Source organism: Dreissena polymorpha, chromosome 3 (assembly GCF_020536995.1).
Source record: "Dreissena polymorpha isolate Duluth1 chromosome 3, UMN_Dpol_1.0, whole genome shotgun sequence".
NCBI lineage: Eukaryota > Metazoa > Mollusca > Bivalvia > Myida > Dreissenidae > Dreissena > Dreissena polymorpha.
In genome coordinates, this window is record NC_068357.1 from 19969858 (window position 1) to 19997172 (window position 27315).

Sequence of the window (27315 nt, forward strand, 5' to 3'; positions counted from 1 at the left end):
ATGGCACGCACACGTTACAAAATTATAAAACATAACGTGTACCATTATATTTCTTTTTATAAATTACGTACACGTATTATATGTTATACTTTGTTTTTTTCTTTTGTTTATCTCAACCAGATAGAAATAATAAAACATTGTTACATATAAAGCGCACTCGGAATTTGACCTTTAATTTGAAGCAATCCACAATTTTTGTACAGTATTTTGCGCTCGGCCGCTGATGGTGTATTGTAATATGTAATACGAAATTCAAAATTTGGCTCTTACAAGAGGTGGCCTCCACGTGGCAAGAGCTGGGCAACATATTCATTATGTTGGCAAACTACCTCATGTATATATTGAGAAATTGAGTGCTTTTCGGTGGCCTAAAATACTACTGTGCTTTATATTTAAACTTAAATCAATATTTAACGTATTATTTAATATTTGTTTATGGTTTGTTTTGATAGTTTTTTAATAAATCATTTCTACAATATTTGACAAGGCTATGAACATTTTTTAATAGCATTAAACTTAATTGAAGATCTTATATTTATTCCGTCTTAAATCAACATTTATTATTACTATAATGTTATTTAAATAAAAACACCAATTATTAAAAAAAAGAATTGAGTTATTTAAATCGTAAATTTACTTTTGATAAAGATACATTTTTAATTCAATCTACATTTTTTGGTATGGTACTTACAACTTCTTAAAGTATTCGTTTTAAAAAGTTCAGTGGTAGCTCATTCATGCCCCTTAATTCTTTACCGTAGGCATAGCATTAATTAATCAACTCAAAATTAATCCACAGTTTGCAAATATATGCCCTTGATGTTATTGTAAGCCAATACCATTATTGTCATTAACACCTCATTGTAGGTATACCACCTTTATACAAGACCATTTTACCGAAACCTCCTCGGCATTTACTATATAAATCCAATTTACTGAACTTGTTATTTACCGAAACCTCCAGCACCCATTCCCTTTCACCAGTGGTAACTTCGTCACGATTTGATGACAGAAGCACACAATAATAATGTTCCTGATACTGAATACTAATACAATATCACTTTGCACCAAAAGGTACCAAAGTGGAGTTTGTTCTGCTTTATTAGCTGACTTCAGCGAATACATCTAGCAAAATATAGATCTTTGTATGTGTGAACCGGTAGTAAAACGGTCGGAAATCGTGTCCGCATTTTAGACCACAACTGTGTACAGACTTTCATTTAGGTAATCAAACAACTTCCCTAATTAAAATCGAATTATAAAATCGTTTAGTTCAAATGTGGGAGATATATCAATTTTTTATTTTGTTTCATTAGAATATAATTAAATGGAACATTATTTGCGAGTACTTGCAGCCTACGTACTGCTGTGACTGTAGGCAGGATAAAAATTAAAAAATTAATTTATTAAAACAATAAAAGTTTAGTTTAACTTTAAAGGGACATGCACACTCAGACTTTTATTTTTAAGATTCAGGAAGATAAGATGACTAAAAACAGGTAAAAAATCAAATGTAATTTTGATTGTGTTATGTTAGTTAAAAGACATCCGTTCTGAGATATTTGCAATTAAGCCAACAATGACCAATCAAGCCTAACTCCTATAAATATGAGGTCGATATTAATTGAGTTATTGGTAGATAACGTCTCATTATTTAGAATATATTGTTATTTAACACTGTGATATTTACTGGTTGAGGGCAAATTACCAAAGTATAATAACTCCATTAATTTATCGTATAGTGTTTAAACACATTTTAAGAAATGAAATTAATTCCAGGCTAGTGTTTCTTCTTTGAAGTTCATTATCTTCCATAATGTTACCACATAGTCATGACACTGTAGTGATTGACATAAAAAATGACATTTTAAAATCCATTTTTTACATTTATTCAATTTGCTAAAAAATAAATATATTACCACTGCTTTTTTTTATATAGGCATGTGAAGTTTCGACCTGTATAAGAATACACAGACGGCCAGCCACAGAATACAAAAATGAAAACTTGTCGATGCCTGTTCTGGATTGGTTCCCTGTGCACGTGTTTGTTGGCTGTGATTGTGGGCATTATCCTCCACAAGGCTTACAGGCCCGATGTACCTGCCTACCTGCTGGAGAGCATAGGGGAGGAGGGGGTCCAGGTCTTCATGGCATTTGACCGGGACGGGGATGGGTATCTGTCCATGGATGAGTATGAAGAACTCTACCTTTCTATGCTGGATTCTAAACATGGACAGGTATGTTATTATGCATTGACTGATTGAGTTTTATTCTGTGAAAACTGGGGTTCATGCATATGTGTAAAGACAAGTGTCACCACATATTAGCCCGTGCAACTTTATACATACTCTGGATATTCGTATAGAAGAGACACCTTTTAAACAAAATAAAACTTTCATTAAAAGCTGAAAGTTTCTTCCCTGATTAGCCTGTGCAGACTGGAAGGCTAATCTGGGAGGACACACTAAACACATGCATTAACGCCGGTTTTCCCAGAACAAGGCTCCATTGATCCCATATTTTCATTATGAAGACTAAGGCTTAAGCACATGCCTGTAAGCCCTGCACACGACAACTCTCAACAATGCTTGCTCAGATTCTATATTAGGGGCTCGTAACATTTGCTTGCTGTAAAGTAATTTTATGAAAGTTCAGGTACAACAAATGACTCTGAAAAACAGTTTTGAACTGTAAGTGTTATTTCAGTAGATGGAGTATATAAGTTATTAATTATTTATTCAGTAATTAATATTTTATTGATTAAATGCATACATGTGTAAATGTTACTGCAATAAATTTTCAAACGAATCATTAAACGCACTGCAGTTTTGGTTTGCAATCCAAAGTTATACATGTAGTTTCACAGCTCATTGTTTAGGGAACATTTTTATGAAAATTCTTCAATGTAAATATTTTATTTCAGCAATTTGTAAACAAGTTTATAAATTTTTAAAAAAGGCCCATTTAAAGTTGCAGATGGTCTTATGTGTTGTAATTAACTTATTTGTATCAGTTTCACTCATACTATATTGAAACACAGGTGGGTAGCGTGTGGCTATGATATTAATTAGTGAAAACATCATTTTGAATGATAAATAATCATATTATAACGAAAAATTAACTTTTCTGAAAAAAAATATTTCACTATCAAATATATATATAACAAGGTATGCAACTCAAAATCAGCCCAAAACGGGGTGCATCGCTTTGAACAGCCATATCTTCATCAATTTTGCAGCGATTTTCACGATCTCGGTCTTATTCAACGCAGAAATGAATTTCCTTCTTGGCAATGTATATGTCTTGCAATATTTTTACAAATGCTGGGTCAACTTTTAAGAAATAACACGATACACAACTCGCATGACCCAGTTGACAGTGATCATGCTGTCTTTAAGACTGAAATCTTCACGGAGTAAAGGGCAACTTCCCTACAAAGTTCATGTAGTTCGATACCATAATTCAATAAAACGTATGAAAAAACATTATTACCGTTCTTGTCGTTACATTCTGCATCAAGACTAACTGTCCAGCGCCGTTTGAAACCTTTGTTTACATACATTTCAACTAACTGATATTTTAAACATACGAGTGATTTCATTGGTCCAATGCGGAGGTGTGTCTTTACAACTGGAGATTTCATTCATAAAGAATGCATGATCACTGTCAACTGGGTCATGCGTGTTGTGTATCGTGTTATTTCTTAAAAGTTGACCCAGCATTTGTAAAAATATTGCAAGACATATACATTTCCAGAAAGAAAATTCGTTTCTGCGTTGAATAAGACCGAGATCGTGAAAATTGCTGCACAATTGATGAAGATATGACTGTTCAAAGCGATGCACCCCGTTTTGGGCTGATTTTGAGTTGCATACCTTGTTATATATATATTTGATAGTGAAATATTTTTTTTCAGAAAAGTTAATTTTTCGTTAAAATATGATTATTTATCATTCAAAATGATGTTTTCACTAATTAATATCATAGCCACACGCTACCCACCTGTGTATTGGAAGAACAAAATTAACAGAACAGTTTAAATCATGAAAACACTGTGTGGAAAAAATATTCTTATCAGGTCCCTTTTCAATGACAAGTAATCTGTTGTTATATTTTAGACCAGTCTGCAAACTAAAGAGTACACTCAGCCTATTTCGGCAGATGATGAAGTCATAACATTGCAGGCACGTTTTCAGCCCATCGTTAGGGAAAGCATGACAAGATCAAAACAAGAGGGAGTAAGTAGACTACTAAATGTAGGAATAATTGACAATGCTGTATTACAGTAAAATTACTATAAACAAAACTGATTTAGTATACAAATTTTACTGGAAAGTACGAAAAGTGAAAAACAGAAATTTCTTCATCACAATAATGTTTGAAAATAAATAGGCACCTAATTTGTCTTTCAAATGCAACAGCTAAAAATAAGTATACCCAAGTTATGAGGTATTCTGAAATCACCACGGATATCTGTGAGTGTCCATCTATTTTGTAGACACAAACATATGAATTATTACAACATATGGGATGGTTGGTGTATTCCTTGTCATAATCAGCCTTTGCTTCTTATGATATGAATTTTTACATGTGCGAATATTGTTTTACTTTGAAAATTTCAAAAGTTATGCCCCTTTTAAACTTAGAGATTCTATTACATCATTTTACCTTTTTCAACAAGTGGTGTGGGGTCTGGAGGTATACATATCCTTTGGGCACATGCTTTGCGTTTTCTTCTTTTGTTATATTTGTATTTTGATTCTTACTTTGTTATAAGGATCAAATGAGAAAACCCAAACGAAAATAAATGAGCCTTGTTCTGGGAAGACTGAGAACATTTTTGTGTACCGAGGCGTCGGAACCAAATTCACATTGGGGCGGTGGAGGGGGTGGGTTATCCCCCTCCCATTGGTGGGGGTCCAGGGAATTTTTCAAATGTTAGCATCAAATGGCGCATTCTGGTGCGTTTTTATGTCTGATACCTGACCTTATACACGTCTATTGCAGGCATATTCTGAATGACAAAAATTGTGACAGACAGACAGACGATGGAGAAGTGATCTCTATATGTCACAGTTTGTACTTTGTAGCAGGCGACACAACAATAGGGATCATGTGGGTTGAAAGAACGTTCTTCTGGATTTTTTCCCCCGAAATTCAGTTTTGGAAATTTGAAATTCATTGGTTGGTTTTGAGAAGACATATTGAAATGACACAAAAAAGTGGTAAAAAACATTAAATAAGTTTTTAAGAATTATCGATTTACTTTGAGTTATTACAATTAGTTCAGGTATCTTGAGGTATCTTTAATTTTGTGATCATTAAGGACTATTGGATAACGGCACATTTGTTTCATGTCATACTTTCCTTAATGTTATTAAAAAGAAGCAAAGGCTTAGATCATACCGACAATTAAAGATTCCCAGGTTTAATTACTCAAGAATAAAGGGATTATCGTTATAAAAGAGACCAATCAATTAACAACATATTTGACATGTACATTACCAGGATGACAATCAGCAATACACGTGTCATAACCGCGAAAGCATGATTACCTTGCTTCGTTGTAAAGATATTTTCAAATATACGGGTATTAAAATGAAAAAAAGGTTTTTTCTGAAATTTCATTTTTGCCGAAAATATTGGTGGCGGTAGTCGCCGCCCCTGCCGCCCCAGCTCCGACGCCTCTGGTTTACACAGGCTTATCAGGGACGATATTTTCCGCCTTAATTGGATTTTTGCTAAGAAGAGACTTTCTTGAAACAAAAATTATAAAAAAGCGGCAAGTGTTGTCCCTGATTAGCCTGTGCAGACTGCACATGCATTGAACCCAGTATGAGGCTCATTTCTACTTTGTTGAGATTGTGAGTTATGAGATGGCCCTGCTTTCCAAAATCAGAAATTCACTAAGGTATGTGTCCATCAAGGTATGTGTCCATCAATGTATGTGTCCATCAATGTATGTGTCCATCAATGTATGTGTCCATCAATGTTTGTGTCCATCAATGTATGAGTCCATCAATGTATGTGTCCATCAATGTGTGTGTCCATTAATGTATGTGACCATCAATGTATGTGTCCATCAATGTATGTGTCCATCAATGTATGCGTCCATCTATGGTTCTTCTTAAAACCATAATATTTCATGCTGACGAATGTAAATGAATGTACAGTAAATGTGCCTTGTTCAGATACAGAGTGATGAGACGGCCCTGCCTGGACTGATGAACTGGACGAGGCCTTTCAAGGAGTGGCAGACTTTTGCAGTGCAGAATTTCCTGAACTTCTTCCCGAGGGAGAATCTCAACGTAGGGGCGGTGTATCACCTGGTGAAGGATGAGAGAACATTCCTTGAAAAGTGGGTCCATTGTTAGGGATATTGCGTTAATGCAAGCCCTTGTCAAGTGTGAGACAGTTTGTTTAAACCTATTTATAGCTCTATTGCATTAAAACCCTTATCTAGACACTCAGGAATCTGTTTCAAGGGTAGAACCAGTCCTTAGTGTCTTGAGAAGATCTTGAGAATGCAGAGTCCAGAGTTAGGATCAAATCCAGCACCCCACAGTCACTATGCGGACATCTTATGATGCTCAAAGGATGAGACTGTTGTGTCAGCCTCAAGTTCTTTCATATCAGATTATATTGTTTAATACTTGCTTAATACTTTGCATGCTGGGAAATGTGTTTGTCTGCTAAAATGTTGTCTGCTGAATTTCTAAAATTATCATTTTCTTCGAGTTTTATGACCCCTTTCAAAGAAAAGGGGGTATATACTTTTCGCACTGTCCGTCAGTCTGTCAGTCAGTCTGTCTGTCAGTCTGTCACACTTTTCGTGTCTGCTCTCTGATTCAAATAGTTTTCATCTGATCTTTGCGAAACTTGGTCAGAATTTGTTTCTAGACAAAATCTAGGTCAAGTTCGAATATGGGTCATGCTGGGTCAAAAACTAGGTCATGGGGTCGAAAAAAAATCCAACGGAAGTAATAAGCTTTAAATGGACATAATTATCTGACCTGCCAAATTATATATTTTTGTTAAATAAATCAAAGCGGCGCAGTAGGCGGCATTGTGTTTCTGACAAACACATCGTGGTAAAAAGTCAAGGTCATCCTTTAAGGTCTAATGTCAAAAATACAAATCCAAGGGAAGTAATAAGCTTTAAAGAGAGATAATTATTCAATATTGAACATAGCAACTTGATATTTGGCATGCATGTGTATCTCATGGAGCTGCACATTTTGAGTGGTGAATCTACAGTCTTGGTAGTGGCTTTTAATTATTTGCTACTAAAAATAGAGATTTGTTAGAGACAATTATTTTCAAGGGAAGTAATTTATATAATTATAAATCTCAGATTATATATTTCCTTACCAAGAATTTAAGTTCTTTTCACAGTTACTGTACAGATTTTTATGCCCCCCTTCGAAGAAGAGGGGGTATATTGCTTTGCTCATGTCGGTCAGTCGGTAGGTCTGTCGGTCCGTCCACCAGGTGGTTGTCAGACGATAACTCAAGAACGCTTGGGCCTAGGATCATGAAACTTCATAGGTACATTGATCATGACTCGCAGATGACCCCTATTGATTTTGAGGTCACTAGGTCAAAGGTCAAGGTCACGGTGACCCGAAATAGTAAAATGGTTTTTGAATGATAACTCAAGAACGCATCCAAGGATCATGAAACTTCATAGGTAGATTGATCATGACTCGCAGATGACCCCTTGTGATTTTGAGGTCACTAGGTCAAAGGTCAAGGTCACGGTGACCCGAAATAGTATAATGGTTTCCGGATGATAACTCAAGAATGCATACGCCTAGGATCATGAAACTTCATTGGTAGATTGATCATGACTCGCAGATGACCCCTATTGATTTTGAGGTCACTAGGTCAAAGGTCAAGGTCACGGTGACCCGAAATAGTAAAATGGTTTTCGGATGATAACTTAAGAATGCATATGCCTAGGATCATGAAACTTCACAGGTAGATTGATCATGACTCGCAGATGACCCCTATTGATTTTGAGGTCACAGGGTCAAAGGTCAAGGTCATGGTGACCCGAAATAGTAAAATGATTTTCGGATGATAACTCAAGAACGCTTTTGCCTAGGATCATGACACTTCATAGGTACATTGATCGTGACTCGCAGATGACCCCTATTGATTTTCAGGTCACTAGGTTAAAGGTCAAGGTCACAGTGACAAAAAACGTATTCACACAATGGCTGCCACTACAATGGACAGCCCATATGGGGGGCATGCATGTTTTACAAACAGCCCTTGTTTATTTTGATTTTTTATAACTCAAATGATTGATTTGACAAAGGTTTTTTAAATGATATAATTATCATTTCTTTCCTGTACTAATTTGTGAATGGTAGGGTTCATTACATACCTGTAGACTTATGTCCATAGATACATGATGAACTCTGGCTATGATCTCTTTGATAAACCACAGGCCTTGGTTGTCAGTGATGTCTGACTTGGTCATTTTTGACTGTCTACAGACCCCCCCCCCCCCCCAATGATAAATAGAAATTTTATTTCAAAGCGGCACAGTAGGGGGCATTGTGTTTCTAACGAAAACATCTCTTGTTTTTCAAAGAATACTATCAGAATAGCAAACAGTCTGGATCCTGTAAGACGCCACGTTCTGCGGCGTCTCATCTGGATCCAGACTGTTTGCAAAGGCCTTCAAAATTTGGTTCCAGCATTAAAAAGGGTTAACATGTTGCTAGGCATCATGTTATATGTCTTTGCTGTCAAATGATTATTGCAATACTATTGATCAGTATTTGAACCCTTTAATTTATGATGGTCAAATTTAAAATAAAAAAATCTGATGAAGTTGTATATTATTTTGATAGTGGTAGATGATTTATGTATATGTGAATTGTTAACTTGTGTTACTATTTCAGACTTGATGGAGATTTGTCCAGCAATCGTTACTATCCCCCCGATGTAAAGGACGAGCATGTTATTCTCCACCGGTTGCTACAGATGTTCCATCCCCGTCCATTCATAATGTCGAGATTTAAACCCAGAGGCTCAATGGCAGTCTTGAGAGCGAAAAGTGCCACACACCTTGACATACTGTTTAGGTATGAAAAACAGATTGTTTCTTTGACTTTGGTTCAAACTTAAATTTTCTTTTTTTTCATCATTGTTATTATGCCGCCTTGAATGCTGAGGGTTATAGGTTTGGCGTTTTCAATCTGTTTTCCACAAACTTTTAAGGGCTATTTCTCTGAAACTTTATATAGATTTCAACCTGAAACATAATCGGTGTATGTATCAATGAGGAGAAGTGCCATGCAAAGAATCATAACCATACACTTTCTTAAATAAGAGATATTTCTCCTTGTTATATTTGCATGATGTAACTTTTATGGTCTACATCTCAGATACTTTACAATATTTTAACATGAAACTTCATGGCTGAATAGATATTAATGAGGAGAAGTACCATGCACAAGAAACATAACCCTACATTTTCTAAAAGAAAATTTATTTCCCTTTGTTGTTTTAGTATCATGTAACATTTCAGGGACTCGGATATTATTCAAAACTTCAACATGTAACTTCATGGGTGTCTTGATATCAATGAGGAGAATTCATTGGGCGGGAGATTTGGAATTTGAGTCATATAATAGTGCTCAGTAAACATGGCCACAGTTTGCCAGGGCAAATGTTATCAATTTTAGAGATTGAAAAGATTCAGTAACTGACAACTAGTCTACTTAAATCAGAGGTAGAAGCAGAATAGCCATTGAAATACATTCATGACTAATCCCCATGTAAGTTATGTGGCTGGGCTGCAAGTCGAACTTGTGAACCGTAGATTTACAGCGCTCTAGAAACTGTCCTTGCTAGGCCAAGCTACAAAATGCTTTTTTGGCATTGGTTAAACCAATATTTTGAAATTTGTTTTCTCTAGAAAAAATATGTATTCTGCAAAATTTCTTTTTCCCGCTTTTATTAACCAGGTTTTCTGAAGGAAACAACTGGTTATTAGATTTGCGAATGCGGGCGGGCGGGCTGGCTGGCGGGCGGGCGGGCGGAACAAGCAGTGTCCGCTCTCTAATTCAAATAGTTTTTATCCGATCTTCACCAAACTTGGTCAGAAGTTGTATCTAGACAATATCTAGGTCAAGTTCGAATATGGGTCATGCCGGGTCAAAAACTAAGTCACAGGGTCACTAAGTGCATTTCAAGGATTTAGCATGGTGTCTGCTCTCTTATTGAAGTAGTTTTCATCCGATCTTCACATAACTTGGTCAGAAGTTGTATCTATACAACATCTAGGTCAAGTTCGAATACGGGTCATGCCGGGTCAAAAACTAAGTCACAGGGTCACTAAGTGCATTTCAAGGATTTAGCATGGTGTCTGCTCTCTAATTGAAGTAGTTTTCATCTGATCTTCACCAAACTTGGTCAGAAGTTGTATCTAGACAATATCTAGGTCAAGTTCGAAAATGGGTCATGCCGGGTCAAAAACTAGGTCACCGGGTCACTTAGTGCATTTCAAGGATTTAGCATGGTGTCCGCTCTCTAATTGAAGTAGTTTTCATCCGCTCTTCACCAAATTTGGTCAGAAGTTGTATCTAGACAACATCTAGATCAAGTTTGAATATGGGTCATGCCGGGTCAAAAACTAGGTAACGGGGTCACTTAGTGCATTTCAAGGATTAAGCATGGTGTCCGCTCTCTAGTTGAAGTAATTTTCATCCGATCTTCACCAAACTTGGTCAGAAGTTGTATCTAGACAATATCTAGGCCAAGTTCAAATATGGGTAATGCCGGGTCAAAAACTATGTCACTGGGTCACTTAGTGCATTTCAAGGATTTAGCATGGTGTCCGCTCTGTTATTGAAGTAGTTTTCATCTGATCTTCAACTTATTTGGTAAGAAGTTGTTTCTAAATGATAACTAGGTCAAGTTCAAATATGGGTCATGCCAGGTCAAAAACTAGGTCACGAGGTCACTAAGTGCATTTCAAGGATTTAGCATGGTGTCTGCCACCTAATTAAAGTAGTTTTCATCCGATCTTTACCAAATTTGGTCAGAAGTTGTGTATAGATGATGTGTAGGTTATGTTCAAATATGGGTCATGGTAAAGTTATCAAGTTGTCCAAAACCTTCAAACGGGCGTATCTTGTGACAGTTTGGCACTTTTGTTTATTAATGTATACATGCACATTATTAACATTCAGCATATAAATGCCTATAAACAGTTTTTATGGTATCCAGTTGATGAATTCTGTCATCTTTGTTTGTCGTTTGCTACCTTTTCAACCAATTCTTCAAGTTCGTAAAAAGCTTGGTAGTTGGTTACATGCAGTATCCTGGAGGAATCTTCTTACATCTTCTAGTCCTTCTCTTGCTTTGCTGGCAGTTCCTGAGAGTCATATAGTTGCATCAGAGTGTTCATCTTGGGTGTCTTCATTGTTGATGTTGAATTCTAGTTTGTTCCTTTTTAACCAGGTTTTCCGAAGGAAAAAACTGTTATTAGATTGGCGCATGTCGGCGGGCGGGTTGGCGGGCAGGCAGAACAAGCTTTTCTGGGCCATAACTTTGTCGTTCATTGTGAGATTTTAAAATCATTTGGCACATTTGTTCACCATCAATAGATGGTGTGTCGCGCGAAAGAATTACGTCGCAATCTACAAGGTCAAGGTCACACTTTGAGTTCAAAAGTAAAAAATGGCCATAAATGAGCTTGTCCGGGCCATAACTATGTCATTCATTGTGAGATTTTAAAATCATTTGGAACATTTGTTGACCATCATTAGATGGTGTGTCGCGCGAAAGAATTAGGTCAATATCTCCAAGGTCAAGGTCATACTTTGAGTTCAAAGGTAAAAAAATGGCCATAAATGAGCTTGTCTGAGCCATAACTATGTCATTCATTGTGAGATTTTAAAATCATTTGGCACATTTGTTCACCATCATTGGACTGTGTGTCGCATGAAAGAGTTACGTCAATATCTCCAAGGTCAAGGTCGCCACAACTAAAAATTGATTTATTTTGAAACAAAGGGGGTTAATTATAAACAATCAGTTCAGTTTGAGTTGTCTCCCTTTATCAGACTTTTTTTTCAAATTGAAAACCTGGTTTTGTGACAATTTTGTCCCATGTCTTTGTATGCATGCATTTTTCATCCCTGTTTTCCTTTTTTCTATAGAAGAATTGAATCAGAATTAAGATTTATTTCAGTGATTTGTCTCAATAAAGTATAGTATAGGTATCCTTATTATCGTGCCATGGCCCAAGGTAGAAAGTAACTTATTAGATCACTACAAACATTTTAACCATTAAGAAGAGACCTACTTTGTGAGTGATTCCGGAAAACGTTAAAAACCATCGTTATATTTTTGGTGACCTGAGTCACTTTCATGTCTCTTTTCCGAGTAAACAGCGATGTAAATAAACTGATTGTTTGTAAACACAATTGACTTGGAGGACACTTTATTTTGAGCTCAAAACAAGTTGTATTGCTCAATTTTTATTGTAATGTTCCAATAGCATATATACATTGTTTTTTTGATAACCTTTATAAAAAAATATGAAAAAAATATTTAAAAATTCGGTAAATAATTACGGATCTTCACCTTTATAGAGCCTTTAAACAAATAAATATATCCCAAACATTAACCATACATTTCCCAAATTTTAACTACCTGTATAGATCATCTGGTGTAAAAATAATCTCAAAATCTGAGTTTTACAATTAAAACTGAAACCACAGATTCTACAACCCAAATCACCAGCCTGTTTGTTTTTAATGGTAAGATATCTTGAATTTAATTTACAAAGTCTTATTTCATTTTTTTTCTTGCCAAGTTACTTGCTTATTTAGTAATAAGTAATTTCCATGGAGTATACCATTATTTATTAACACTCACTTGGTCTCTGGCAGCTGAGAGAAGCAGGGTGGGGTAGGTTGCATTATATCATAAGTACAGGGGGGCATTTATAAAGGAGGAGCATTTATAAGGATGAATTCAGTATGTGCATGACATTTTATTTAAGTAATAAACAGTGACAATCTTGATCTTTTTTAGTGATAAAAACACAAATCCAGATGTGTGTGGATTTAGGAATATTATTCTTGAATTCCAATTAAGGTTTTCCACTCAAATGCTTATTGGTTTCAAAAAGTTTAATGCTAGTAACCCATCCAGTGAACAACAGTGTTACACTTCTAAGCACATTTGCTATGGAAAAGATCTAATTTCAAATTACCGTAATTACTCAAGTTTTCAGATACAATTTTTTTTCATGTCAAAAAAGTTAGATATGAAAAATATTTAAAAATTACAGGTGTTCGAAAATTATAATTTTATTGAAATAAATGCAATAAATCAATCTACAATGATTATTTTGTGATCAACTCTTCTTTTTCTGATTAAAAAATTGAATACAACTTCACAGCTTTGCTAATTCTTGCCTGAAATGATATTGAACAAAAAAGTAAAAAACAGAAAACATTCTGCTTCCTAAATAGGACGCTACTGTTTCAGATGCTTTTGGGTGAATCCATTACTATCTATCGGTATTCATGGTTATTTATCCCATCATCAGACGTGCATTGTCGAAATAAACCACTGTGGAATAAATTTGTCTCTATTTCAGCAGTGCTGAAATATAGCTGTCACGCGCGGCGAAGAATGTTCATATTACTTGGAATCAACTATAAAGTAATCATTTTTAGCTCATCTATTTTTTGAAAAAAAATTATGAGCTATTGTCATCACCTTGGCGTCGGCGTTGGCGTTGGCGTTGGCGTTGGCGTTGGCGTCGGCGTCCGGTTAAGTTTTGCGTTTAGGTCCACTTTTCTCAGAAAGTATCAATGCTATTGCATTCAAACTTGGTACACTTACTTACTATCATGAGGGGACTAGGCAGGCAAAGTTAGATAACTCTGGCGTGCATTTTGACAGAATTATGTGCCCTTTTTGTACTTAAAAAATTGCAAATTTTGGTTAAGTTTTGCGTTTAGTTCCACTTTTCTCAGTAAGTATCAATGCTATTGCATTCAAACTTGGTACACTTACTTACTATCATGAGGGGACTGGGCAGGCAAAGTTAGATAACTCTGGCATGCATTTTGACAGAATTATGTGCCCTTTTTATACTTAGAAAATTGACAATTTTGGTTAAGTTTTGTGTTTAGGTCCATTTTATTCCTTAAGCATCAAAGCTATTGCTTTCATACTTGCAACACTTACTAACTATCATAAGGGGACTGTGCAGGCAAAGTAATGTAACTCTGACTGGCATTTTGACAGAATTATGTGCCCTTTTTATACTTAGAAAATTGAAAATTTGATTAAGTTTTGTGTTTAGGTCCACTTTATTCCTACAGTATCAAAGCTATTGCTTTCATACTTGCAAGATTTATGAACTATCATAAGGGGACGGTGCAGGCAAAGTTATGTAACTCTGACTGGCATTTGGACGGAATTATGGGCCCTTTATACTTAGAAAATTGAAAATTTGGTTAAGATTTATGTTTTGGTCACTTTACCCCTAAAGTATCATAGATATTGCTTTCATACTTGGAACACTCACAAACTATCATAAGGGTACAGTAAAAGGACAAGTTGCATAACTCTGGTTGTCATTGTTACGGAATTATGGCCCTTTTTTGACTTAGTAACTTTTAATATATGGTTAAATTTTGTGTTTCGATCCACTCGAAGTATCAAGGCTATTGCTTTCAAACTTCAAATACTTACATGCTATCATGAGGTTACTGTACCTGGCAACTTGAATTTTACTTTGACCTTTGAATGACCTTGACTCTCAAGGTCAAATTATTAAATTTTGCTAAAATTGCCATAACTTCTTTATTTATGATTAGATTTGATTGATACTTTGATGAAACTACTCTTACCTGACATACCACAATAGACTTCACCCAAACCATCCCCCGTGCCCTCCCCCCCCTCCCCCCCCTCCCCCCCCCCCCTAATTTTTTTTTTTTTTTTTTTTTTTTATAAGATCATCTCACAAATGACCACCACACCCTCACACTATACCCCCACCCCACCCCCCCCCACCCCCCCCCCCAAATTTTTTTTTTTTGATTTTTTTTTTTTTTTTTTTTTTTTTTTTTTAAGATCATCTCACAAATTATCACCACACCCTCACACTATACCCCCCCCCCCCCCGATTTTTTTTTTTTTTTTTTTTTTTTTCGCTTTTTTGGAAGATAATGTAATAAATGTCCACAACCCCACACTATACACCCCTCTTCACTCCACTCCTCCCTCCTTTGTGATTGAAAATGAGAGTCCCTTCACCTTTAAAAAGAAAATAGATGAGCGGTCTGCACCCGCAAGGCGGTGCTCTTGTTAGTAAAATCGAATCAGATTCAACAAAACAAACAATTTGATACCTAGATGTAATATATTTTTAACACATAATGCAACTCAAATAGCAAATAAACATTATTTACAAATATTAAGTGCGCGTACTTGTGACGTCATTATTAACACGTCATACAACACAGTGCATGTTTTTTCACGCTAAAGATGCAGTTGTTTAGTCATATTAGTGTCTTTTTTTTTCATTATTTCTTAAAAATCGGGGACGTAGAGGTATGATAAACAGAAAAAAAGGTTAGTTACTAATCTTTTTGTAATGTATTAGGCTCAACACGATTAAAATAATGAAACAATGTTTGCTTAAAATATCTTTGGGATTTTCCCGTCTAGTTCGATTTTCCTATTCTATTTTTAAAGAAATAATTTACGACTAAGAAAATTGATGGGATAAATCGAATACTAGGTCGGTGCCAAATAAAGCAAAGTTTATCTTGCTCTGCACGAAAATCTGAACCACTCGCCAAGGCTGGTGGTTCAGATTTTCTAAGCCTCGCAAAATAAACTTTGCTTTATTCGGCACCTACCTAGTATTCTCTATTTACCCAATTACGCGAATGTAATGGTCCATTTCCCTCTGGCACGTATCTTCAAGGTTTTATGACCTTAATCCCGTAAAAATCCATGATCAAAGTGTCACAAGATAAGCCAAAACAGGGCCGAAGTCTGTAAAAAAGCGCGGTTAAATATACTGTCCGAAAATTAAGAGACATTCATTATGGACGAAAACACAAATGTCAGAAAATTTAGAGTGGCGAAAAATAATTATTTGTGCTGAAAAAGAGGGTGTCCGGAAACTTAGTGTCAGAAAACTTAGAGTAATTACGGTAGACATTGCATTTTACTTAAATGAGTTTGTTCGTAAATTGTCAAAATGAAAATTTCTACTTTTTTGTCACAGATTGAAAAAGAAAAGGAGCTCAGTACCTTTGGGAGCTGAGTTTGCACAGGCTTATCAGGGACAACCTTTTCCGCTTTTATGGAATTTTTTGTTTAAATGAAGTCTCTGCTTAGCAAAAGTCAGTTTTAGGTGGAAAGTGTCTCCCTGATTCGCCTGAGTAGACTGCATAAAATCAACTGGGATGATACTTTACACACATGCATTAAGCCCAGTTTTCCCAGAACGAGACTCGTATGGTTTGCAGAATGCATGCAGAGTTCCAGCTGAACGAGTTGCCTCACTACCCACTCTGGTTTACCCCGGCTCAATTCACTGGCCGAATCATTGTGACCAGGGACCTTCGGCATATTGAACACTTCAATGTTGTTGTCCCAACCTCTAAGAAGCTCAATGTTGGTAAGATATGTTGTGTTTATTTTCGCAAACAGAAGAAAAGAAAAGATTTGTGTGTGTCCTTTAGAGTTGTGTGTGTCCTTTAGCAGATGAATGGTCTTGTTGACCTTTAATTTTTATGCTCCATGAATGAAAATTACAACGCCCCCTAAATTGTTGTTGTACCCCAATATTTTAGTCCCCAACTCATTTGTACTCAGTATTGGTATGTAACTGTATTGAAAAACTGATGCCAATCATAGCAAAAATCATTGGTTACAACCATGTATATTTGAGCAGTGTTCTGGGACAACTGGGCTTAATGTATTTGTGTATAGTGACATCCCCCATTAAGCCTGTGCAGTCCTCACAGGCTAGACACCGACAGCACTTGCTGCTTTCACTGAATTTCATTATGAAGAGACTTCCTTTTAAACAAAAAATTCCATAAAAAACCGAAAGTGTCATCACTGATTAGCCTGTGTGGACTGCAAAAACTAATATGGGATGACACTACGCACATGCGTTAAGCTAAATTTTCCCAGAATTTGTTGATTTGTTTCAACTCTTTATCCAGTTAAACCATGCAGATGGCAATTGCTAACTATAGATGCCATAGATTAATCATTAAAGCGGCGTTCTGCGATATATTGGCTTAATAAATATGTGTAGAGTGTTGTAACAGATTAGCCTGTTCAGTACCCACAGGCTAATCAGGGAAAACAGTTTCTGCCTATAATGGAATTTTGTTTAAAAGAGTGCATAGACTAATCTGGGACGACATTTTATGCACATGCATTAAACCCATATGTCCCAGAACGTTGTAAAATTGTAAAAAGTAGATTTGATATTATATCAAATATAAGCATGTATGATTGTTTTGCAGACATGGAGTGGTTAGAGTCAGGGTCAAACATGGTTGTGGACATTGGCTTTATGCCTGAAATGGCTCTGCAGTCCACCTCACCGTCTGTCCATGTTTCAGAGGTAGGGGAAATACTTAAGTTATAGGAACCAGGCTACTACTTTTCTTTTGTCAGCTGGTATGATTATTGATAAGGAACCAGTCTATTACTATTCCCTTTGTCAGTTGGTATGATAATTCCTGAGGAACCAGTCTACTACTATTCCCTTTGTCAGTTGGTATGATAATTCCTGTATCCAAAATCTGGGAAATACTGAAGTTATAGGAACCAGTCAACTACTATTCCCTTTGGTATGATAATTCCTGAGGAACCAGTCTACTACTATTCCCTTTGTCAGTTGGTATGATAATTCCCAAGTAACCAATCTACTATTTTATTTTTTATTTTTTTATACCACATTTATATAGCACCCTTTTCATACTAGAGATGTGCGTTCAAAGGCGCTTTACAGTTTTTCCCTGATCACTGGGTCATAAGTCGTCCGTTAACATCTTGGCGCAGTATGCAGCCACGGCACATTGGCTTATTTCCCTCACAGGTACCCATTTATACACCTGGGTGGAGAGGAGCAGATGTGGGATAAATTTCTTGCTCAAGGAAATTCCAGTGGTCGGGCGGGATTCGAACCCGGGACCTCTCGATCCCTACGCCAGCGTCCTACCATTAGACCACTGCTACTACTATTCCCTTTGTCAGTTGGTATGATAATTCCTGAGAAACCATTCTACTACTATTCCCTTTGTCAGTTGGTATGATAATTTCTGAGGAACCAGTCTACTACTATTCCCTTTGTCAGTGGTATGATAATTCCTGTATCAGAGATAGGGAAAATACTTAAGTTATAGGAACCAGTCTACTACTATTCCCTTTGTCAGTTGGTATGTTAATGCCTGTATCAGAGATCGGGAAAATACTGAAGTTATAGGAACTGGGCTTCTGCTATTCCCTTTGTCAGTTTGTATGATAATTCCTGTATCAGAGATCGGAAAAATACTTAAGTTATTGGAACCAGTCTACTACTTTTCTCGTTGTCAGTTGGTATGTTAATGCCTGTATCAGAGATCGGGAAATACTTAATTTATAGGAACCAGTCTACTACTATTCGGAATTCCCTTTGTCAGTTGGTATGATCATTTCTGTATCAGAGATCGGGAAAATACTTAAGTTATTAGAACCAGTCTACTACTTTTCCCGTTGTCAGTTGGTATGATAATTCCTGTTTCAGAGATCGGGAAAAAACTTAAGTTATAGGAACAAGTCTACTACTATTCCCTTTGTCAGTTAGTATGATAATTCCTGTATCAGAGATTGGGAAAATACTTAAGTTATAGGAACCAGTCTACTACTTTTCCCTTTGTCAGTTGGTATGATACCGGTAATTTCTAACAATCTCTCCATGTATCAGAGATATGGGAAATACTCCAGTAACAGGTACTTGACCATTCTGTCTAATAAATTCAAATGGTATGATAATTCCTCACCATCTGTCCATGTATCAGAAATCGGGGGAAATTCTTCCATCACAGTAACGAGTCTTTCAAATAGATGTTGTATCATGTATTTTATTGATTAACTCCTGTAAAGTAAAAAAGTTAAAACAAAGGATAGAACAAATATTTAATACTGCTACTTTGTTTATAAAATAACCACCTAATTATACCCCCACTAAACAAAGTTTAGGGGGGTATAAAGGAGTGAGCTTGTCTGTCGGTCGGTCCATGTCCGCTCTCTAAATAAGTAGTTTTCATCCGATCTTTACCAAACTTGGTCAGAAGTTGTATCTAGATGATGTCTAGGCCAAGTTCGAACATGGGCCTTTGCCGGGTAAAAAACTAAGTCACGGGGTCACTTAGTGCGTTTTAAACATTCAGCATGTTGTCCGCTCTGTAATTCAAGTACTTTTCATCAGAGCTTCACCAAACTTGGTCAGAAGTTGTATCTAGATGATGTCTAGGCCAAGTTCGAAAATGGGTCATGGCAGGTCAAAAACTAGGTCATGGGATCACTTAGTGCGTTTTAAACATTGAGCATGGTATCCGATCTCTAATTCAAGTAGTTTTCATCCGATCTTCACCAAACTTGGTCAGAAGTTGTATCTAGATGATGTCTAGGTCCAGTTCGAATATGGGTCATGCCGGGTCAAAAACTAGGTCACTGGGTCACTTAGTACGTATTACACATACAGCATGGTGTCTGCTATCTAATTCAAGTAGTTTTCATCCGATCTTTACCACACTTGATCAGAAGTTGTATCTAGATGATGTGTAGGTCAAGTTCGAACATGGACCATGCAGGGTCAAAAACCAGGTCACCAGGTCACTTAGTGAGTTTTAAACATTGAGCATTGTGTCCGCTGTTTTTTGTGAAGACAACATGCAAAATATTCTGTGTCAATACGGCATGTGGGGGTATTCGTCACGTCTGTGACAAAGCTCTAGTTGCAATACATAATTATATGACGACTTTTGTCATCCTAACATGATGATTTGATTGTAACTCATCTTTGTATTTGGCCACAAAACATTTACTTGGGCTATGATGTGTTCTAGGGACAAAGGTTCTGACAAAGTTAATAGCCTGATTGGCTAAGAAGATAAAAAAAATTTTTTTTTAGAAACTAGTTGAGAATATTTGCTTAAATTATGATAAGTTGCTATTACTTATACTGGTGTATAAATTGATCATACACAGGTTGGCAATTTAAATGAGTCCTTGCCAGAACAACCATTCAACCCTGACACAATCAAATGGGAGGATGAAATTACCATGGAAATGGCAAATCGAAATATGGAGGTCATTTTTTTCCCATTTAAAGAAGTAAGTAAGCTTCTTCAACAGAAACCTTTGTCATTGCTTATAAATACTTGCCTACATTTTCCATGAATAACCTGTGACTGGTAATCATTTTTTTGTAAGTATTTGACATTGAGAACACTGATCAGTTGATAATGATGAAGTATTTCTGTAGCATATCGCCTCTGTGTATTATTATTCTAGCCATATTTGTTCACCTCTGCAGGGAGCCCACAGTTGATTGTTTACAGAAGACTTTCCATCTAACATGAACATTCACACCTTCTCATGTTCAAAAGCTATCATCCAATTGTTCACCATAATTAATATTTTTTCTAATTGCTTATAACCTATATGTGTCATAACTTTGTAAACCTATATGTGTCATAACTTTGTAACAAAAAACTATTGCTCCTACTAATTTGACATTTTCTTACAGGTGACTTATCACAACTTGACTGAGTCGCTACGGCTTGCTCAGGCTGAAGACAAGCTGGTGCACCACATTCTGCTGTGGGGGGCACTGGACGACCAGTCATGCTGAGGTTCGGGACGCACTCTCCGGGAAATTGCCCTCGGGAGTGCGTCCGTCATGGAAATCCTCCGCAAGAGGTTCATTAGTGGCTGGTCACTTCTGGCAGACCTTGAGGTAGGTCGATTAAGGTCAAGGTAACTGCTGGCTGACCTTTATGTGAGTGGATAATAGTCAGGGTCACTGTTGGCTGACCTTTATGTGAGTGGATAATGGTAAAGGTCACTGCTGGCTGACCTTGAGGTGAGTGAATGAAGGTCAAGGTCACTGCGGGCTGTTGAGTTGCTACTTAATTTTTTTTCAGAGTAATGTCAGGGAAATCTGGAAATGGTCTATCGTCAGTGAAAACCAACCTTTTTGGTGTTTACGGGAAATGCTGGCGAAAAAAGAGTAATTTATATGTGTTCTCATGTTTGGTTTGTGTCAAACATGAAGAGAATGCTTGTGAGTTTAATATAATATATTTTGACTATATTTGATACTCAGAATAATGGCCATTGCAGTAAGCTAGGTGACCATCTGAGATTAGAATCACCAAGAATCTTAATGTTAATATCTTGTTGTTGTTTTTATTTCAAGATGAGATTGTTGTATTTGGGGACTTTTATCTCATATTCCTGCTCTTTGTTGCAGGCCTTGAAAGAGGATTCGGTGAAGCCAGAATATGTGCAAGTTGCCAGACATTTCTCAGCTCACTATGCCTTCCCTGTTATGATGTATGTGGCCTACTCTAATGGCACTATTGCTCATAAATTTAATGCCAATGATTTCTTGGATTCACAGAAAAACATCATGGAAGATGGGTATGTAAATAGTGTTTTAAAAGATTCTTAAAGCATAAAATTAAATATGGTATTTGTATATTGTTGTGTGTTTATACCTTCTGTTAATTGCTTATTTTTCAGTGTTTAACAAAGGATGATTAAACTGAAGATTGCAAAATTGCTCAAGATTAATTTGAATTTCAAATAATTAGACCAAAAAATTGTCATTTAGAAGTGGTGAATGTAAAATTATATGCAATGTTCGCTGTAATATTCATTATTATTCATGTGATATTAATTGTTGTTGATGGTTGTGTCCAATTCAGCCTAGCGTCGTTGAGCAGTGCTGCCCTCTATGAGCGGTTTCTGCTTGATGGCGTGGCGCGATGTGCCCATGGGGAGGTGGCTCTCCTACAGCCAGAGGACGGCTCCAATGAGTGGCAGAAGGAACCAGTCCGCTCACCCTAGTTGATGTTTCACAGATTAAGGCTTTGGTGTCACACTCCTTTCCACCCATCTATGAAAAATCTCAGTCTAAAGTCCTAACTAAAAATAATGAGCCTTGCTCTGGCAAAACAGGGCTTAATGCATGTGTGTAAAGTGTTGTCCACTCAGGCGTATCAGAGATGATACTTTATGATTTAAGTGGATTTTCACTGAGAAGTTTGGTCCCTGAATAGCCTGTTTGGACTCAGGCTAAACTGTGACTACACTTTATGCACATATTTAGCCCAATTTTTCCAGTGAATGGCTAAAACTTGAGTCTCTACTTAAAATAAATACAAATTAACACTTAAAAACCTTCAAATACATGGCGCCTGGCTGTAAGATATGGGCATCTAAGCAGCCACTGTCCAAAATTTGGTGGATGAATTCGATTAATTTATTTGTATTTATCAAAATATATAACAAAACTTTTGTATAGAATTGATTGCTGTGCATGTAAATATAGATCTCAGTACCTTTGTTGACCAGCAAAATGTTGAATATTTCCAAATGTTTTATTTGTTTAGCCCTTTTACTCATCGGTTTAGTTACACATTTTTCTAAACTATTGTCCATTCAAAAAAACCAACATTCCTTATCATTTCTGGGCTAGAGTGAAACTGTTTTGTTATATACATATAGATCATCTGATTTGGTATTTCAACTAAAAAGTACCGGCTGCAGGATATATTTTATATTTTACAGTGTAAAATCAATGTCTGAATTCAAAAGCTGGAAATTCTGAAGTTTTGAATGACTTTTTTGATGTACATACAAATCAGAATTATATCATGATGGGATAATAATATTTACTTCATTCAATATTATGTTTTTGTTTGCAGAATTTACACATCATTTTGTTGCATTGACTTGTAATATTGTTTTTCGTCGTAAGAAAGTAAAGGGTAACTTGCCCTTGAGTCTACAGGTTAACGGTATGATACTTTCGAACAAGCTTGTTGATCAGAGATGGGACTCGGCTGGTGCAGTCTTTTAGTATTACATGTATATCTTATGAATCTTTTTTTGAAATAATTAATTGGTTCCCAGTTAATTTTCTTAGAAAAATACTTTATAACAATACCCACTGAATTCGCAGATGAGTCAGACACATTCACCCTTCACTCGGACACATATTTGTATTAAGCGTTGATTGGATTATACGTTCCCTATTTTATAAATATGCAAATATTCACAGAAACAGTCCTTTGTAATTTTATTCATTTGTCAACATGTTTACGAAAATGAGTTTTGAAAAAGAAGACAAATGTCATGGTCACTTCACTTCAAACTTGACAACAACAGAACCATTTGTAGCAATAGGAATAACACAGAAAAGTTTGCAAATACACAGATAAAACATGATGCGATTCTTGCTGTTTGTGAGTCATGATATAAATTGGAATTAATATGTTGTTGATTCTCATCCATATGCCTCTGTCAGCAGGTACACTCATGTTCGCAATTAAGGGCAAATTGCGTTTGTCTTTAGGGCTAATTGAGTTGGAACACATATTATACTGTCTTATCTACAAAATAGAACAAACCACTCAAAATAACTTTTTATTATTACAGAATAAGGTAATGTTTGATATATCAAGTCATTGGTGAATGCTGTGAACTGCATCTGGCTAAAATGTTGATGGTATACCAGAAGTTACTAATACCGTTTTATAGCCCAATTTATTATGAGGGAATATACAATAACATTTCACATGAAATTGTTTCAAGTTTTGAGTACTAAGGGTAAAGTGTTTGTTATAAAGTCTCAAATCATGTGAAACGAAATTACTTTTGCAAACTTTAAATGTCAGACTCAAGGGCAAAATCGACTCAAGGGAAAGCTACTCTATTATAAACGGAATATTTCATGGTTTTGGTATATCGATGTGTTGCGATGTGTTGCTTGCACTCGTTGATTGGGTAAAATTGTATTTCACTCGCTAAACATCATTCTGGTAGCTGTACTACTTTTGTTTTTCAATACATAGTCTACTTAACACAGAAAGTATTGCACAGGTTTTGGCATATAAGACATTATATGCAGAGAATGGTATATAATAAATGGAAAATGAAATTAATATGTTGTTTTGGGAACGTTTCAGTCTGTATGTGCAATATCACTTTACACATTTTTTCTCAATTTGTTTTAAATCACTTGTTTGTTTTTTGCATGTTTTAATGTTCAGTCACTGCAATATTTGCTATCTCAATGTGATACTTGTTTGTATATTAGACAACAATTGTGTGTGCTGTAATAAATTATATATATTTTGAGTTGGGTTACATGTTTAAATGAGAGTTTCAATCTGGATTACATCTATCTCACAGATAGGAAACCTAGCTCTGGAAAAACGGGGCTGGCTTAATGCATGTGCCCAAATGTCGTCCTGAATAGACTGTGCAGTTTGCACGCGCTAATCAGGGATATCACTTCACGCCTAGAAAGGATTATCATTAAGAAAAAACAAAAACAACATAAAAGTGGAAAGTGTTCTCCCTGATAAGCATATGAGTATTGTTCTGAGAAAACTGGGCATAATGCATGTGCGTAAAGTGTCGTCCCAGATTAGCCTGTGCAGTCAGGGACGACACTTTCCGCTTAAACTTGATTTTTGGTAAGAAGGGACTTCCTTCAAACTAAAAATACCATAAAAGCAGAAAGTGTCGTCCCTGATTAGCCTGTGCGGACTTTACGCACAAGCATTAAGCCCAGTTTTCTCAGAACAAGACACATATGAGGACTGCATAGGATATAGTGGACAACATTCTACCCACATGCATCAAGCATATTTTTTTTCCAGAACCAGGCTTAAAAAAAAAAACTCTTGGTAAACTGACATGCACCACTTGGACACTATTTGCAAGGTGGAATGCTTGCTATCCAAGTGGCGCATGTCTTCATAGAATCATTGTACTGCTAATAATTTTATAAGGAAATAAAGGAACATTTGGGGAAATAGTTACCTTAGCAACCGTGTATGAAGATCTGCTCATAAAGGTGCAGAGTAGATTGGAATTTTAACCTGGTTCATAAAGTAAACATTTCACTGATTTCTTTCGCAAGTTCCCAATTAAAACCGGAGTTAACAGACCAAGAATGCATGGCAAATGTGTCTGAGGCTAGTACTGGAAGTAGTGTTTGATATTCACATATTTTTATAAGATTTACATAAGTACATGTAATAGATTTTGTTTGAGTACGTGTGCTTGAATGAGCTAGGTAAAAGCGTTTCTATATATTAACATGGCCCTATGTGATTTGTGCATGTGATTCCTTAAGATGTCATAGGTGTTTACTTGTACTTGAAATGATTTGATCTAATTGATACAGGGCTGATTTTGTTTTGACATGTTAACTCCATATTCCTTACTTAAAAGGTCACATAATTGCAAACAATCAAATTACAATGTATGTCAATTGTATCTCTTGGGCATGTTATGCATTTTTAACCGCTGCTTTTTATATCTATATTTAGACTATTAAACCCCTGCTCACGAATTTTGCTCTGTATTGATATTGTCAACCGATTTGATCCCTTTTGTTTGTTTTGTCTTTTTGTATGTTGTATGTCTTAAAACACTGTCCTGTATAAATGCATTGACCATTCCGAATTCAGCATGTGAGCATTTCGGTTTTTATTTGGTAATTTAAACAGTATTGAGGGAGTAATATCACAATTCAGTAAAGTTCCATTTAACAATAGCAGCTTGTCAAACAATAACTATAAATCTCATCGTCTGATACCTACGACTAATTCATTCCGTTACTCTCCAGCATTATAAATGGAGAGTAGCGGAATGGGTCGAACGTGGGTATCCCACGATGTATAAATCTATATTTTGGATTAAAGTCCTGTAAATTTATACACATGTTTTATTTTCAAAATGTTCCTCTACTTATGAAAAAATTGCTTAGTGAAAACTAAAATGACAAGATATAAAGAAGATATAAAGATATTTTTCATGAAATAGTGCATAAAACTGATCTATTTTGCCAATTTTTTTTTTTTCTTGTATTTCAATAAAAACCTTTAGACATCGTTTGATTGTGTGTCTTTTTAATATAAAAAGTTGTGTGAAATGAGAAACATTTTAAAGGGATCTTTTCACAGTATGGTAAATTGACAAAATTGAAAAAAGTTGTTTCAGATTCGCAAATTTTAGGTTTAGTTATGATATTTGTGAGGAAACAGTATTACTGAACATTTGCCATGGTCTTATATAGCCATTATATGCATGCTTTGACGATTTAAAAATTATATAAAGCGTTGCAACGGGAAACGATTGAATAATTTGGAGAGTTCTGTTGTTGTCGTTTAAATTTGTGAGACTACGAAGATTGCTTATATAATGTATAAAATACACATCTTATGTATGCTTGGCTGGATAGCTCAGTTGGCTAATGGGTTTTTACTTCAGGATTCCAGGGGTCACTGGTTTGAGCCCTGCTGCGGGCTTCTTTTTTTTCCTTTTATAAATTTATTTTTGATTTTTTTACTAGAGCTTTTAAAATTTAATGTTTACATTTATCAATATAAAGCATTTAATGACAAACTTCAAAACATGCCAAAATCTGTGAAAAGGCCCCTTTAATTTTGAATGCTTCTTTTACTCTCTATATATATATCATATTTCATGTAAGCCAAGGGTCTTCCCTTTTGTTCAATTTATCATTTGGAAAACATACATATATTTTAACCCTTTACCACTTAGATACGTATTTTGACATGTTTGTAGTCCCTTAGAAAGTTAACTTTAATATAAGACCTCGGTTATTAGATTCAAGTTTTAAAGGTATATTTCCACCCTTAGATACTGATGAGCAGCAAACAGCATAATACATTAACAATACATTGCTTTGGTTTTTTGCTGGTTGCACAAGCCAATTTCACTTTGCTTCTGAGTGGGAAAGGAATACACAATTATGTTGTCTTTTGTCATGTTTAAGCTTACATTTGTAAAAGTATCATACATATTTATTTTTGTTACTGTATTGATAAAATATGAAAAAAAGAATACTTTGTGTTTTGTTCATATTGCATTGCATTCCCAATTATTAAATGTATCTATGAAATATTGAAACCACATTGTTTCCAAGACATGCCAGCTCAAAATGTAAAGGGAATTGTTTACATAATCTGGCTTTTTTTT

The 27315-nt window shown here is 35.7% G+C and overlaps 1 protein-coding gene across 2 annotated transcripts; it reads left to right on the top strand.

The window, feature by feature from the left end:
• Positions 1–1162: 1162 nt before the first annotated feature.
• LOC127873218 (selenoprotein N-like) lies at positions 1163–27180 on the top strand. 2 transcript variants are annotated; one of them, XM_052416983.1, is made up of 11 exons: positions 1163–1224; positions 1940–2237; positions 4119–4238; positions 6192–6358; positions 8916–9098; positions 16533–16684; positions 17547–17647; positions 20278–20403; positions 20819–21028; positions 21545–21714; positions 22002–27180. In XM_052416983.1, exons 2-11 carry the CDS (start codon positions 1998–2000, stop codon positions 22141–22143), a joined length of 1611 nt encoding a protein of 536 aa, XP_052272943.1. In that variant the 5' UTR covers positions 1163–1224; positions 1940–1997; the 3' UTR covers positions 22144–27180. The 2 variants fall into 2 exon arrangements, with proteins under 2 accessions (XP_052272943.1, XP_052272942.1); XM_052416982.1 differs by lacking the exon at positions 1163–1224 and adding an exon at positions 1232–1499.
• Positions 27181–27315: the final 135 nt, after the last annotated feature.